At 45.1% G+C, this 17443-nt stretch overlaps 1 protein-coding gene across 1 annotated transcript in view; it reads right to left on the minus strand.

The window, feature by feature from the left end:
• Nucleotides 1–17443, minus strand: part of CACHD1 (cache domain containing 1) — a 230236-nt gene that overhangs the window by 56057 nt on the left and 156736 nt on the right. The window contains exons 5-7 of the mRNA XM_084871354.1: nt 11125–11251; nt 8306–8450; nt 6989–7205 (exon numbers count right to left, since the gene is read on the minus strand). Of these exons, the coding sequence (XP_084727480.1) occupies nt 6989–7205; nt 8306–8450; nt 11125–11251 (489 nt within the window). The remainder of the gene's footprint in view (nt 1–6988; nt 7206–8305; nt 8451–11124; nt 11252–17443) is intronic.

The raw sequence follows: 17443 nt of genomic DNA on the forward strand, positions 1-17443 counted from the left end.
TGGACGGGCGTGGGGCGGCCTGGGCAAGAAGCCAGTGGTGACTTGCAGGTTGGCCATGCTCCCTGGCAACGCACGTGGAGGCCCTGGTATCTGGAATTTATTTACCTTCTACAATTGAAAGTTTGTAGCCTGGAGCAGAGCCAAGCCTCTGCTCTCTCCCGGTGGCAGCCATTTCTGTTGAAATTTATGTATCTTCTATAATGGAAACTTTGTAGCTTGGAGTGAAGGCCTGAGCTAGCCAGGGCTGCAGAAGCTTGGCTTCCTCCTTCATTCGGGGCAACCCTGGCCTCCTGCTTTTCCAATTCATTGGCTGCCACAATTTCTGATGGAATTTATTTACCTTCTATAATTGAAACTTTGTATCCTGGAGTGGAGGCCTGGGCCTGCCAGGGTGTGTGGAAATCTTGGCTTCCTCCATTGCCAGGGAAACCCAAGCTTCCCTCCTGCTTTCTGTGGCTGTAGCCATCTTGGTTGGGGTTAATTTGCATACATGCTCTGAGTGGCTTGTGGGTGTGGTTTGTAGGTGTGACAGAGGGATGATTAATTTGCACATTACTCTTTTATTAGATAGGATGACTCAGGCAAGGATTGCCTAATATTTCTGCCTAAAGATCTCAATTCAGTGTATAAAATGTTTCTCAGGCCCATAATTCAATAAGATGATTCAAGCACAGGATTCCATAATATTTCTGCTTGAGTTGGGTGTCTTAAAGAGCATAAAAACCTACCTCAAATGGCTCTGTAAAGTGTCTTTCAGGGCCAGGATTCAATAAGATGATTCTGCTATAGGTTGACATAAGATTTCTGTTTGAGTGCGGTGTTGTAAAGAACACATAAACCTCAGTAAAAGGACTCAGAGTAAACTGCGGCTCAGGTACAGGAATAAATTAGATGTCTCTGAGTAAAGTTTCCATTTGTATGGAAAATTTTTTCCACTTGTTCAGTGTCATCCTGTGTGTCTTTTGTTCTGGGTGGGTCTCTTCTAGATAGCATAAAATTGGGTCATGTTTTCATATCCATTAAGCTACCCTATGTGTTTTGATTGGAGAATTTAATCCATTTGCATTTATGATTATTCATGACCAGTACTTATTCATTGCCAGTTTAATTCTGTATGGTAGGTTTCTTTCCATATATATTTCTTCTTTTCATTTCATCAGTCCATTTAGTATTTCTTGTAGTGCTGATTTAGTAGCAATAAACCTCTTTAGCCTTTTATTTTTGTCTGGGAAGCTTTTTATTTCACCATTTATTTTGAACAATAGCCTTGCTGGATATAGTAATCTTGGTTTTAAATCCTTGCTTTTCATCACCTTGAACATTTCATGCTATTCCCATTTGGCCTGTAGAGTTTCTGATGAGAAGTCAGATGACAGCCTGATGGAAGCTTCTTTGTATCAAACAAATTGCTTTTCTCTTGCTGGCTTAAAGATTCTTTGTCTTTAATATTTGGCATTTTAATTTTGATGTATTTGGGCATGGGCCTGTTTGGGCTCTTCCTTGGGAGTCTTTGTGCCTCTTGAATTTTTGTGACTTTTTCCCGTCACCAGGTTAGGGAAGCTTTCTGACATTATTTCTTCAAAAAAGTTCTCTATTCCTTGCTCCCTTTCTTCCACTTCTGGCACTCCTATTATGCGAAAATTGTTATATTTCCTGGTTTCCCACAGCTCCCTTAAGCTGTCCTGTTTTTAAATTTTTGGCTCTCTGATTAAGTGGTTTTTTATTTACCCTGTCTTCTAATTAATTGATCCAATCCTTCGCTTCCCCTAATCTACTGTGTATTCCGTCCACAGTGTGTTCTTTATTAATATTATGTTGTTCTTCATAGTTATATCTTTTCTCATGCTGTTGAGCATCATTATTCTGAAGTTTATGTCTGATAAATTTCTTATCTCTATTTTATTTAGCTCTTCTAGAGAATTCTCTTGTTCTTTCATTTTGAGCTTGTTTTTTGTCTCCCCATTTTGGATACCTGTTTGGGTTTGTTTCTTTGTATTAGATAGTTCTGCTACTCCCAATCTCTAGCACAGGACAATGTCAGACATGTTTTGTGACTGGCCCTGAGTATACTCTTTGAAACTATCAGCAATCCTCAGCTTGTAGCTCCCACTGCTGGGGCTGGGTGCCAGCGGATAGGATCTATAAGCAAGTCTTAAAGCTACTTTTGATGTTTGAATAATTCTCTAATAAATACTAACTGCAAATTTATATTGCACTATTTATCAAAAATTAGGAAGTGAATACTGATGCAACACACACACACACACACACACACACACACACACATAAGCTTATGAATATCCCTGTTTTAAATTAGCTGATAATAATTCTCCATGTTGTAAATACACACCTGAGAACACCTAACTTAAAGTTTTAACTGGAAAAAAACAGTGTGTATGTGTGTGTACAAATATACCATGAGGCTGCCCAATGCCAAAGGTACCATGTGTGATAAATTCCTGGACACACCTGTAAAACTGACTTAAAAGAGAACACATTGAATTTTTTACCCAGCTTTAAAAATTTGAATTAAATATTGTCACTGAGAGATGGTTTTAGGGCATAGATCCATATTTGGAAAGCTAGAAGGACTGCAACCTTCAGCAATCAGTGTGTTTTCTTTTCATCCCCACAATAAGATATAGACTTTGTAAGTATTCTCACTACTTTTTTGCTAATCCCTGACTCCATTCCTGTCCTACAGACAGCACCTGGGAAGGCACATAGGCATTTTTTTAATTATAGTCAGCTGAACTCTGGGCTATCGGCAGAGCCACGCCCTGAGAACATGCTTCCCAATGAGGCTGGATATGTTATCAGCTTGGCCTTCATATAAGCCCAGGAGTCAGCAGGGGCAGGTCTAGATATGTAAGCCAGTCAAGCACCAGGAATGCTAGGGCCTACTCAAGAATGCAAATAAGCTCATTTGATCCTAAGTTTTGGTGATACTTCCTGGTATTTGGGGGTATAAAATAAATGTGCTGCTAGGGCGCAGGGTGATCGTGGCTGCCTCTCCATCAGAGAGAATGGTGTCCCACCTGGCTCCCAGCTTGCTTCTATTTCTGCTTCTTTCTTTCTTTCTTTCTTTCTTTCTTTCTTTCTTTCTTTCTTCCTTCCTTCCTTCCTTCCTTCCTTCCTTCCTTCCTTCCTTCCTTCCTTCCTTTCTTTCTTTCCTTCTTTCTTTCTTTCTTTCCTTCTTTCTTTCTTTCTTTTATTTCTCAATCCCTGGGTGCCTCCACTTAGAACCGGTTCATTCATCTCTCTTTCCGTGCTGGACATGGAAAAGGGAGATCCCTGCCATATCTGGCCACTGCCCCATCTGGCCCCCGCACTGTTCTATGCACAATCAAAACAGAGTTATTTTTCTATTTCTAGATAGCAGACCTGCCAAATTTGGTCTGATTTATGTATTTATTTTTACTTAACAGGATATTCTCTCCAGTCACTCAGTTAGAAGAACTTTAAATGTTGTGTTTAGTAATGTTAAGAATGAGTAATTAGCCGAAACCGGTTTGGCTCAGCAGTAGAGCGTCGGTCTGCGGACTGAAAGGTCTCAGGTTCGATTCCGGTCAAGGGCATGTACGTTGGTTGTGGGCACATCCCCAGTCAGGGGTGTGCAAGAGGCAGCTGGTCGATGTTTCTCTCTCATCGACATTTCTAGCTCTCTATCTCTCTTCCTTCCTCTCTGTAAAAAGTCAAAAAAAAAAAAAAAAAAAAAGAGTAATTATAGGAACTTGGGCAGAACAACAACATAGTATATACCTAGAAGAAAATGCAATGGTTTTTGTAATACATTAACAATAAAAAACTTAAATAAATTAAAAAAATGCAATGGACTCTCCATTTGGCAAACCCCTAAGTCACATGCATTCTTTAAGGTCACCATCTAAAAGGAAAGAGCTACTCAAACGAGACTTTGCCCATGCCAATAGATCATCACTCCTAACCATCTTATTCCTTCTGCTATAAAATGACCCGCCAACCAATTACCCTAATAATAAACCCAGAACAAATAACCCAAATGTACTGATGTTATCAGTTATAAGTCTATCTAGGCTTGAAAAAAGCCAGCACTGGATAAAAGTTTTAGATTTTTCCGATTAGTACAAAGTTGCAATAATTTCTGACATGTAGCTTTTGGATCTTATTATCACTAATGGGGGACAGATACTTTACTCTCATGCACAAATTAATTCTCACAATAATCCTACAGGGAAGATATGATTTATTAGGTTAACCTCACCCCATGGCCTTCAAACAGTTCCAGGTACAGAGCAGGTGCTAACTAACTGTCTGTGGAATGAACAGTGGTGTATATATATAGAGTGTAAGCTCCTGGGAGGAGTATATAGACCCCTCCCTGTGTTGTAGCCAAGGCTACTAGTGGTTCTTGGCCTTGTTTGGGCCTCAGGTCAATTTAGGATGACTGGGGCATCTTCTGTAGGTTAGCTGGATGTCTTGTAGGAAACTGAATATCATAACAGCCACAGCTACATTTATTTAATATTTATGATGGAATCCTGGATCTTATTATCACCCCGAGGCCTGGAGAGATCAAATAATTTACACAAGTTCACAGAGGTTAGAAAAATTCCAGAGTAGGAATTTGAAACCACATTGGTGTAAACCTAAAACCCACATACTTAAAACACTATGCTATATTGCTCAAGAGCACCTCAAATCATTCATTAATTAACCAGACAATGCTCATTCCTGGAGTAAATACTTCATGCAACTCATTTGGGTCCTTTTCTCCTTCGAACTGCTGGGAGAAGCTTTAGGTGGAGGCTTGTGAAACCTTAGGAACACATTAGTTGGCTGAAAAGGGACTCCTCTGAGGGAGGAAGAAAGAGAGAGAGAGAGAGAGAGAGAGAGAGAGAGAGAGAGAGAGAGAGAGAGAGAGAGAGAGAAAGAGAGAGAGACAGAGAGAGACAGAGAGAGAGAGAGAGAGAGAGAGAGAGAGAGAGAGAGAGAGAAAGAAAGAATAGTACCATCAAAATTTGTCCCAGTGTTTGATGGTCACTCTACTTGCCATGCTTTTGTTTGCCAACATTAAGAAAAATAAACAAAGTACACGGAAGACAAATGCTAGTCATCAAAACAGCTCAAGTGCAGTGCAGGAAGATTTGTAAGAAGAGGTTTAATGAGGTCTCTACGCACAGTTTTGAAGCTGGAACAAATGTCAACATCTGAAAATCAAGGGATTTCACATAAAAAAAAAATCCATATTTCTGGCTTCTTTTGAAACAGAAGATCTGGCAACACAGGGCAGGAATTCCTGCCTGGCAACACAGGCTGGACGGAAGAGAAGCTGCCTCCCTGATGGAGTATGTGCTCTTAGGCTAACTACACCCTGCAAACAACCCTCCTTACCTCACCTTGGGGACTTGCCGAGTCACAGTCACTTCCTGGCCACTGCTGGGCTGACATTTCTCTCCACTATTTAAACAATATCACCATCAAAACTGGACCTCAACTCTAAAGCTGGTTTGAGGGCTGAAGAATTAAGTAGAAACACTTTCACTGAGGTAGATGGCACCTACAGGTAAATGGCATCCACCAACTAACCAATCCTCTTGAATACTTCATAGGTCGACCTTGTCTACTGGCCTTATTGAATCGTGGGAAATGTTACACTTGGCCAGCCTGTAATACTGGTCAGTTTCAATGCTGATTGGCGAATTCTAAGATGAGCCTGATGACTGGCACCCTTGCACAATGATCCCCTCCCGTCTTGACTGCGGGCATGACCAGGAATTCACTTCTAACCATTCGACTCTGGCAAAGGTGATAGAGAGACTTTGCAGATGTCATTAAGGTCTTAAAGTCAATCGCAAGGGAGAACGATCTGCTTAAACCAAAAGGGAGAGTGGGTTTGATTAGTTCCGACGAGACCTTTAAAGCCTTCCCTGAAGTCAGGAGCTGAAGAGGAGATGCTCTCCTGCTGGCCTTGAAGAAGCAAGTGGACATGAGTTCTGCAGTTGCAAGGAAAGTGAGTGTGTCAACGGTTAGAGCTTGGAAGAGGAGGACTCCAAACCTCTGATGAGACCACACACCTGGCTGACAGCTGGATTGCAGCCTTACGCAATCCTAAGAAGAGAACCCAGCGAAGCTGTATCTAGACTCCTGACCCGGGGAAACAGTGAGATAACACAATACACGATGAGATAATAATATACACAAACACAAAACGCATATGCTACCCACCCCCGTTAGTTGCAATCCTTACAGCAGCTTCTTTCTTTCAAGGTCCCACCATATGCCAGGCACTGTGCTTTGTATTTAGCAATGCTGTCTTAGTTTTAATGCAGACCGACAAAGAGCTTAAAGATATATTCCTCACATTTATCTCAAGGATACATTCATTACAAACCACACACACATACACACCTACAAATAGATTTTCAAATATAAAAGGGAAAATAACAGAGATTCCTTTCGGTCGTTTCAAAGTACGTGTCTTATTTCAAAATACCCTTTTCATTACCATGCATCCTAAGTCCACATCTTCTTTAATACTAGGAAATTAAATTAGAGTGCCTTTGTACATTTTGAAGGGCTATGCTCATCGGAATGACAGCTGGTTAGAGGACGGAAGGATTAGGGCAAGAAGTCCTGCGGCCCATTTACCTGCACAGGCGCACAAGCGGTCATTCATTCTAAGTCAAAGAGGAGGCCAGGTTGACCATTAGCATTAAAAAGGACGTGGGTATTCCCTGGGGAAGTAAATAGGATGTGTCCTTATGAAAGGGGCAGAAAGAGGCTCTGGGAGTGGAGACATTCTGCAGACTGAGTACTTGGATTGGAAAAGAAGAGAAAAATCTATTAAGAGCCTAGGATTAAATGACATGACAACACACAAAAATTTTATCTCGAGTCTGTTTTTAAAAAAATACCCCCAGACATAGTTGTGTGATGCATTTATAACATATTCCTATTGCCACTCTTTACCCACTAGTTTATCAGTCCTCTGAGAAAATGCACTTACTTGCTTGGAACTTTGTGTTGTTATTTGTGCTCCGAATCAGCTGAAATGCCTTTTGAAATCCTACGGCGTGCTGAGTAGGGCTGTCCAGAGATTTGACGCTGCTGACGAAGGTGGACATCTTCCTTTTGGTCTCACTGGTGGCTGGAGACAGGAACGTCTTGTAGCACTGGTCCAGGGAGCAGGTCCTCACAGTGTCTGCCACAGTCAGCACCGAGATCTGGATAGAAGAAAAAGGTAACCCCTTATCCTACCATGGAAAGGTGTGGGTTGCTGTCTTTTTATTTATTTTCTAAATTCCAGAAGAGCCAGAGGAGTGAGAAAGCTTACAGTTTCCTGAAAGTTTAAAAACAAATGCCCGAAAGCACACAGCTATCAAGATGAAAAGGGATTAGCTAAGGATTGGTCAGCGGGAGGGACCCTAGAGTTTGGTTTTTGCTCCAAGATGAAGTCAGCAGTATGGTGTTCACATATAATATTATTTATTATTATTTTTTTTTAACACAAAGAAAAGTCTTAGCCAGTACTAACCATCTTGGTTGTCCAATTGGAGGTGGAAGGTGGGGGGGGGAGAGGGTAAAGATATGGGGGAGGTTTTAAACAAAGACATTAGTGAGTAAAACTTTAGGATATGGAAGTCAAAATGAAGAAGCAGAAACTGCCCACAGCAACAGACCTGCAAACACACCTGTCTCTAGGTGCCTTAGAGATTAGTAAGCCTCTAGTGGCCTTCCCTCTCCCTTCCCTCCCAAGCAATCTTCAGGTAAAGTCAGCCTCCCACCAGCACCCAAGCCCTGGCCTTATTGCTCCTTAACATAACTTCCAGTGTGAAAGTCACAGCTAATTAGAAGTCTTAAGAGGAGGCAGAAAGGAAGTGCAAGGTGCGGCTGGGTGGGGCCTGTTTTACAAGAGGTTTGTAACCTCAGTTGGTGGAGGCTTCCTCAAATACTAGAATGAAAACTACATCGCTCTCTTCATCGTAAAGACGAGTTCCAAAAGGTAGATATAGAGACAGTAAAGCAACAAGCAGACTGTTAAATTGCAGCGGGGAGGGGAGGGAGATGAGAAATCAACCGAAGGACTTGTATGCATGCATATAAGCAAAACCAATAGGTGAAAAACTCTGGGGAGGGAGGGCATGTATGGGAGGGAGGGAAATGGTAAGATATGTACACCGATAGTAATTTAATAATAATAATAATAATAATAATAATAATAATAATAAAAGGGTTCCAAAACATATGCCATAAAACACAGAGTGCTTTTAAGAAGGTGTTCAAGGCAGATCCGCAGCCAGGCGGGCCCCTGGATCACGCTCACCTTATCGTGCTCGTCGATGGCGCTGAGGATGACCTGGGCGGCGTCCTTGGCGATCTGGAGCTGGGTGTCGGTGACGGAGGCCCCGTGGTCCAGGATCACTACGATGTGCTTGGACTGCGGCCGGACTGTGGAGACGTAGATCGGTCTGGAAGGAGGAGAAGCTCTCTGCGGTCAATCCTGCTTTAAGTAATAGGCCTCACCCTGAGCCAGCTGTGAGCAGATGTGTAGTCACACCGGTGCCTAGGTTTTCCCCCAGAGGGCAGGAGAATGAGAGAGACCAGCCCAGCGGGACAAACTATCCCGGGGCCCTGAAAACAACACCCCGAGATCACAGTGCGGGTCTGCAGACCAGGGGCTGGTACCATGTGTCTACCACAGTCCAAAGCAATGGGAAGACGGTTTTAAGAAGCAAACCCTGTGGAAGGCTGGCTTCTCCTCGCATGGCCACCCTCTCCGCTGCTTGTGGTGGTGATGCTGCTCAGGGTTACCCAACGTCCTGCTCCAGGAAACAGACGGGGTGGCCGCCTCAAGCGGCAGACACAGCCTCAGAGGGAGAAAGGTCCGCTCGCCTGTCCTCCTCGGCAGATGACCGAGTAGGTCTTTGGGAAAACCCAGGTACCCTATACTCGGTGAGCGTGCTGAGCGACTCGGAATTGCAGGTCTGTTTTCTCTCCCGCAAGACGAAGACCACTGCGAAGAGAGCCCTTCCCTTTTAGGACTGAGGCAGCCCACGCATGTCAGCCCCGAAAAGGCCCCTTATCTATGCACTGAACACCAGGCCGCCAGGGCTGTTGGAGCCTGTGGTAGCCACTCTCCTGGCCAGGTTTTTGTTTGCCAACATTAAGAAAAGGGGAGGGGTGACGCTCCAGAGAAAGGCCGCCCATCAAAGCAGGCTTCTGCCAGAGTGCAGTGCAGGAAGGGGTGTGCGGGGAGGCTTAATGAGGTCTCTATTCATGGTGTTAAAGCTGGAACAAATTAGGGGGAGCTTAAGAAAGCAAATCAGCCTTAGAGAATGCTCTCCTTTATGGACACCCCTAAAAAACACTAGATTGATTTTTTTTCTCTCTCTCTCTCTGGGAAATGGTAGTTGCCAGTTGAGTCACAAAAGCCTGGGCACAAATTGAGAAATGTAGGCAAAGTACCAAAACACCTGGCCAAGTCGACACTCACTGTTCTCAAGCCCGAAGCCCTGCATTCATACTAAGGTACCACTAGTTGATACCATTGAGCCAGTAGGGAAATGGGATTAAAAAAATAAATAAAATCCAGGAGATGTGGCTCCAGAAATGAAAGAGAGAACAGCAAAGAAGAAAATCTAATTCTCCCAACACTGATGACTGTGTTACACATGGGACTTTTTAGGTCCTCCAAGCTAGTGAATAGATTTTTTTTTTTTTTAAAAGGACACAACTTCTTCGTTCCAACTCAGTTCACATAAATAATAAGCAGCATATGTGTTCACACTGTCATAATAAGTTGGCAAAAAATGCTTGAGTGCGATATTTTAGTAGCAACATATTTACGAACAAGATGCACGAAACCTGCCCAGCTGGTGTGGCTTAATGGTTGAGCATTGACCTATGAACCAGGAGGTCACGGTTCGATTCCCAGTCAGGGCACATGCCTGGATTACAGGCTTGATCCCTAGTTTGGGGCATACAAGAGGCAGCCAATCCATGATTCTCTTGCATCATTGATGTTTCTATCTCTCTCTTCCTCTCTCTTTCTCTATGAAACCAATTAAAAAAAAATGCACAAAACCTTCGAAGTGCAGGGTAATGCTGATTTGGGATAAGGTCCTGCCTGTCCTTTTGAATTATCCCTCACGGGTGATTCATTAAAAGCAGCATGCTGCCTGCTGGCGTGGTTCAGCGATTGAGCATTGACCTATGAACCAAGAGGTCACGGTTCGATTCCCGGGTTGTGGCTCAATCCCCAGTGTGGGGCATGTAGGAGGCAGCTGATCGATGATTCTCTCTCATCACTGATATTTCTATCTCGCTCTCTTTCTCTCCCTTCTTCTCTGAAATCAATAAAAATATATTTTCAAAAAACAGCATGCCATCTAATTTCTCTTCCAAGAAGCACATGAAAATCAAGTGATGGCTCATTTAGACTTGGCAAAGTAGGTGTCTTGTACCAACTGCAGAGGTTCTGGCATCAAACATCTGACACTGCAAACGGGGAACCATGGGGATTCCCAAGGAAGGAAGGAGTGTTTGCCTCAGGGGCTCTGTAAATTGAGGAGCCTTGTCCTACACGCCATCTCTGTCACTGCCCTTCTGGCTAAGCAGCACAACTTCCAGTCATTATCGCACTAACGACGGGTCTTGAACCCAATGTTTCCTAGACAACTTTCACACTTGAGTAGCTGAGATTTGGGTGTACATTTCAAAAGGATGGCCAAGCACCATGTCACGGACAGGAACCGTGAGCATCACAACCTCTGCCCTGAGACATGCTATCGCTACGTCTTCCAGGGCTGAACTGTAGGCAACGTATCACCGTGTTTGTCTCACCAAAGGTGCCCGAAGCGCAGAGCAGTTTGGGTGGTGCAAGCAATTTAATTTCTTTAGTAAATAGCTTGCTCTCTTGTGGCATGTGAGACAGTTCTAGAAAAGCTCTGGGCTTTACCATGTGACCTTCCCTAGCATTTCTATAATCAACCTATGTTCAAAGGCGAAATCGTTTCAGAATAAGTTCAGGTTTCTAAAACCGCAGCCTAGAGGCAGAGCCAGGTGTGTCAATGAGGAGCTGGTATTGCATGCAGAACACTGTCAGGGTCAGTCATGACAACGTTAGCAAGGAAGTGAACATACCTGCTGCGATGCTCATAGCTGCCCTTACACCGGAACTTGTGGGCCGGGAAGACAGTGAAGATCCCTTCTTCCGAACTGAAATACTGCCACTTGATCCCAGGGTTGGACTTCAGGTTGTCTGCAAGAACTGGGGGGGGGGGGGGGGGGGGGAAGAGGGGGAAAAATGAAACATAACCGCTGAGCCCACCGGTGCCCGTGGGCACCACTCCACAGGCGTCTGCTTTGCATAAAACGCTTCTCATCTGAAGAAACTCCACTATAAAGCTGTACATTTTCTACAAAACATTTTCTTTCTGTCCTTCAGAAACAAACACATACCCCTATTAGAAAATGAAATGAGCCGAAACCAGTTTGGCTCAGTGGATAGAGAGTCAGCCTGCGGACTGGAAGGTCCCAGGTTCGATTCTGGTCAAGGGCATGTATCTTGGTTGGTGGGCATATCCCCAGTAGGGGGTGTGCAAGAGGCAGCCGATCGATGATTCTCTCTCATTGATGTTTCTAACTCTCTATCCATCTCTCTTCCTCACTGCAAAAAATCAATAAAATATATTAAAAAAAAGAAAAAAGAAAATGAAATGAATGTTTCAGTCAAGCGAAGCTATTCATCTTAACTTTGAATGGTGACACTCTATGTCCGGGATCATTTTTCCAGCATGAAGGATTCAGTTGTACTAATGCCTCCCCTCACTGGGCTGGTCCCTGTTGGGCCAGCATACACTTACTGGCTTGGCTATATCCTCTAACGGTAGAAAACAGTGATGTTAATAGGCCTAGTCTCCAGAGGGACTAGATGTGTGACCTTGACCTTGCTCACTCCATAATGAGGGAAACAGCGCCGAGGGAACTTAAAAGGCCAGAGCCATAATCATCCGATGATCGTTTATGGAATGATTCCAACATGCCTGGATGGAGGCTCTCCTTGATGTTATCTCATTTCATCCACACAACCACCCTAGGATCATTATTCCCTCCTTTGGAGTTGAGGATAAAGCAAGTGCAGAGAAGCTGAAGCAATTCGCCTAAGGCTTCATCAGTAAGCCGTGGAGCTGTCGTCCAAGCCTGGGTCTCCAGGCTCCTGCCTTCTTTACCTCGTGCAGGATTGCTTCCTGTCCTGTGTACACTGCATCCCTCTCACTGACTGGCAGCTGGAGTTTGCCTTGTGTGCAATCCTGTCCACAAAGACTTCCTTAACCTCTTTCCTGGACTCAGAGTTCCCTCCCCCCCCTCTGATGCCCTTTCGCTCTGTTCCACACCAACTCGGTCACGTATTATACACTTACTTTGTGTAGAGTGCTGCTTTATGTGCTGCACAATATACACAGATGACCCCAAAGCAAACCCTGCTGTAATAACCACTATACCAAAAGAATCACATACAGGGACACGGAGCAGAAGGCAAGGCAATAGAGGAGGAGTCTGAGCAAAGCCAAAAAGAAACTGTGAGATGTCTGAGAAAAACACAGAAAAACACGCATGCTCTGAGTGCCATGCGACCAGCCTTTGGTCTAGCTCGGGAGTCGGCACACCTCTGTCAAGGGCCAGATTGTCAATGATTCTGCCTTTGCAAATCACATGGTCTCTGCTGCAACTCTGCCACTGTCATGTGAAAGCAGCCATGGACATGTGTAAACAGACTGGTGCTCGCCAATATACAGAGACACGCTGGTGTGTGCTAACCAAAGCGTGTTTTCAAACGGCGGTGGCAAGCTGTAGTGGCCACAGCCGGCCCGGTGCCCCACACCTCCAGCAGCTACCCTGCCCCACACACACCAAGGAGCTGTAGCACATTTCATCCTCCTAACAGTCCCAGGAGTAAAAAAAAAATGGCCATCCCAAGTCACAGGTAAGGAGCCAGGATCAGAGAGGGTTTGGACCAGCTTGAGGTTTCAGTGGACAAGGAAGGTGGCGATCCAGCCCGTGACCACAATGCCCGTCTCCTCTCTACTCTGCCGGGCGACCTTCTCAAGGTCGTCACCTGGACTCGGGTGACCATGCTTTCTCCTGAGACAGACTGCAGACAGGAGTGTGTGTTTCCAGGGGAGAGATGGTTCCTTCGCCTCATCTCCCGGGGGTCTGAAGGCTCAGTCTTGACTTCATCTTAGCCCTGTTCTCCAGGCAGCCCCGCCAACCCAGCAAGAAAAAGGCGAATGCTGCCTTTGGAAGTCCAGGCAAACTCCATGACCTCACTTAAAAATAACATCTGTAACGATAAACAGGCTGCAATGAGGCTATTAAAAGGGGAGCCACAGAGAGCAAGAATGCTTTAAAAATAAATCACAGTTCCTACAGCGCATGATACATTTAGTCTCCACCACCAAACATCACGCTGGCTCCCTCGCATCACGGCAGCGCGAGAGCTTAGGTATCAGGCGAGGTTCCTCCAATCCTGCCCTTGAGAACTCCTCTGGCATCTGATTAAATTTCACCCGTTATTGGGGACTAGCCGAAGATGATGGATATGATGGTAATGAGGATCCCAGAGCCCAGAGGCAATCTATCATCGTGGTGCGCGCCTCGAGAGGGCCCCTCGCTGACCCAGATGTGCGGTGAGCGAGAGCCCCGTTATCCACGGGGCAGCCCAGCGGGGGCTTCTCCATTCACAGGAGTCAGGGAGGTGTTCTGGCCGCTGGAAAACTCGGGCTGGGGTCCTGCACACTCACTCTTTCTTCAGAAACGCTGGACGGCATCCAAGAACAAGCTGGGCAGGTGCCCAGCCGTCGGCCCAGGATGCACAGCGTTAAGCCTTAAGCTATCCCCGGGCAGGCCCTGTATCTGTCAAAGCTGCTCTGCACACCTACCTCAGACAGACGCCGGGGAGGAGGCGAGAGATGGCTTTTTTCCTCACTGAAGCTTATTCCCGAGACAGAAGTCATCATGCCCTCTGAATCCCTCCGGTATTTCTCTCTTCCCATCTCATAGTTCATAGGATTGTTGTGGGGGTAACTTTTCGCTTCTCGGTCCCTGGACTATAAGACCCCTGAGGGCAAGGCCTCTGTCGGAGCCACATCTGTACCCCCGGGCAGGCCCCCCCGTGCTTTCCACATCGAGGCACCCACTCGATGAGGGCTGCAGGGGTGATGCCTGCAGGACCCAGGCGGGGGAGGGGCTGCATGGTACTTTTTCTCAGCTGTTTCCGGATACTGTGGCTGGATCAATTCCAAAAAACTTACTTTCCTCTAATGCCAAATCCAATTAAAAATAGGTTAAATATTGGGAGTACAGCCATAGAGAGCAATGATCATTCTAAGCATGTTTAAAAATAATACATACTCCCTTCTCCCCACACCACCACCAAATCAATAGATACGGAACAGATAGGTAAGGGGAGGGATAAAAAGCCTGCCTGTCTGAAGATTTCATGGGACTGCACATGCCAGAATGTATCAACTGTATATTCTGAACACATACGTTTATTGGCTGTCAATGATACCTCAGTCAGGCTGATGTGATAATAAAATAGGAAAAACTTATTGAGTGTGGCATATATGGTGTACTACTCCTTTCCATAACTCCCCCGTGAGTTTATTATACCCATTTTATAGAGGCGGAGCTTGCTCAAAGCCTCCAGGGTGGAGTGATGATGATGTAGGCATGTCTGCCCAAAGCCCTTGCTGTTGCCGGAATACCACAGTGCTTCTACATGTCAATAAATACATGCTGAGATGAGTTAGCAATAATCATCGGGTAAAAAGCACACCGAGTATTTCCTGAGAGGCAGAGTAAACATATATAAACATGTCGGTGTTACTCAATCAAAATAACTGGCTGCATTAGCTTGTAAATATACGTATAAGGCAAGTAAGTACAGTTAAGGAGACACGATGAAAAGGAATGATTTCACAACTGAAGTAAGGTATAAGGCTAAAATAACACTTAATCGTTTTAAAACAAACTGCCAAGTTGCTGAAAGCGGCACCCACCAAGTGGGTCGTCCGATGTCATGGGGTGCGCCTCTGACCCCACAGGCTGGCTTAACTAGAATGAGGCCCAGACACAAGCTACAACTTGGCAGGCAGAGCCAACAGGAGTGACAGCACTCATGATTTTGAGCGACATCTATCGGAGAGCATATTTTAGACAACAGGAGGAGGTTTTACTGAACTGAGAAACTGTCTAGCTGAGATTTCTGAATTATTTTGTGGGCGTCTTTTTCTTTGCCTGTCCATTGGAGCAGCACGTAAGTTGTTTGGACGCAGACTAAGTGCTATTCTGAACTTTCTATTGAAATCAGGTAAGTACTTAGGAACTAGAAGGGAGGCCTGATAAATAGGAATGGACTGGGAATAAGAAGCCATGGGTGGAAGTCCCATGCCTAACCTTACATTTACTCTCCAGACCGCGTGCAGAGGCATCTTTCAAAAATGGCAACCAAGTTGCACCATGGATTTGCTGAAAAACCCTTCAGAGATTTCCTACTATGCCTCTCCTAGTCCTAAACCCGAACTCGCTAGGGCCCTATGCCACCTGGCCCCTTCCTACTCTCCCACCTCACCTTTCCCCTCACCCCCTCGCTACGCTGCACACATCAAGAGCTATTTCTTTCAGTTTGGCAGATGTGCCCAGCTCTTGGCACAAAGTGATCCTTTTCACTCTCTCTCAGAGAGACCTTCCCTCAGAGCACCCAGTGTTTTCCTTCATAGCAAAAATGGGTCACGTTCATTGTATTTCTGTTTGAAGCTATTTGACTCAGGTCTCTGATGCAGAGGGACTCTAAGCTCCAAGGAGGCAGGAGCTGGGTCAGGTCTGTTCCTCACATTCCTGGCCTCCTGGCAAGGGCCTGGCTTTCAGGAAGTGCTCCGTCAGTATGCACTGAGTCAGTATGAACTAGTGAATGATGATCTTGGTCAAGGCTTTTCACCTATGTCACCTCTCCCGATTTCCTCATCTGTGAAGCCATGGATTTTGACAAGGTGTTCCCCAAGACCCTTTTTAGAAACCAAAGGAGAAAAGTGTTAAAAGGGCAGAGAATGAAGTCCAATAGGAGGGAGATACACAGGTTTACAACAAGAGAGAAAGAACCAACGTCCAACTGGGTTTAATCAAGTGTATGTCAAAGGAAAAAAAAATAAGTCAGGACTGTGAGACAGTAATAGCGATCCAAGCTTAAACAAAATGTCCAAACAGTGCCCAGAAACACTTAGATGAGAATGCTGGAGAAGCTTAACCTTGGCATTTAAAAACTAAAGCGCTGCCTGTGGTGGCACCTTGCTCTTCAAAGGCAAACTCCACCCCTTCCTTCCCCCTCAGAGTAGCCTTCAACAAATGGCCTATTTCTCCCTCGCGCCGTTTCTATGTGGATTCTGGGCAAAGACAAACAATCCTGGCATACCCACTGGCTTACTTTTTTTCAACTACCACACACACACTGCTATCAGAAAGGCAGCTAAAAAGCATGCCTTTCCCCCTTCCAGGTGTTCTTTACAACTCCCATTCCTGAGGCTCATATCTGCCTGCACACAGAATACTGACCTGTCTAACCTACAGGCCCCAGAGTCCATGACCCCAACTATCTTCCCTCCAATTTCCCCATCTACATCTAACTTGTCTCAAACTCATTGACCTCTTCAGTGAAACCCAAACCAACAATGTTTCCAAACTCTTATCTACGCTCTTTAATGCTTCCATCACCGGGCTGATGAGAAAGGGTTGGGATACAAACCCCTTGTAGCTGGGCTGTGACTATTGTTTTTCTCAACATATTCTCCACCACGGGGTAGGCACAGGAAGAAAATGATCTATCATAGAAGGCCTGCTGCCTCCCACCTCAAGGAACTCTGGGCTTTCCAAGGCCCAGCCCAACACCACCAAGCAAAACACCCACAGCTATCTGCCTCCCACGGCTTACCGAATACCAAACACAAGAGCTGTCCTAAATACACAAAGTTGCAGACATATAAAAACACTCCGACTTCCCCAACAGACCAGAAATTACATAGCACCTTTCAGTAATATTCTGTGCAACAGCCCTCATTTCGAAGGTGGATAAAATGAATTAACATTCTGAGGACTCCTAATAATTTCTGGCATTATACCCTATCGCATCTTTCCAATTCCTACTCCTCGCTCACATCCAGAGTATTGCTTTACCGTGTTTTCAGGAGAGGCTGTCTTTCATGGACCCCCCAGATATAGTTTACGCTGCTTCAGAAGTGGCAAACATATCGAGCATTTAATTATGTACCAAGCACTTTCCTAAGCCTTTCATATGTATTACCTCAGTTAATTTTACAGCAATCCTAAGAGGTAGGTTTTATCTGTTATTCAGGCAGCCAGCGAGAGCCAGAATGTGGAGGTTCATGCAAGAGATAGTACTGTTCCC

This window comes from Pipistrellus hanaki, assembly GCF_964339955.1.
Source record: "Pipistrellus hanaki genome assembly, chromosome: 2".
NCBI classification, from domain to species: domain Eukaryota; kingdom Metazoa; phylum Chordata; class Mammalia; order Chiroptera; family Vespertilionidae; genus Pipistrellus; species Pipistrellus hanaki.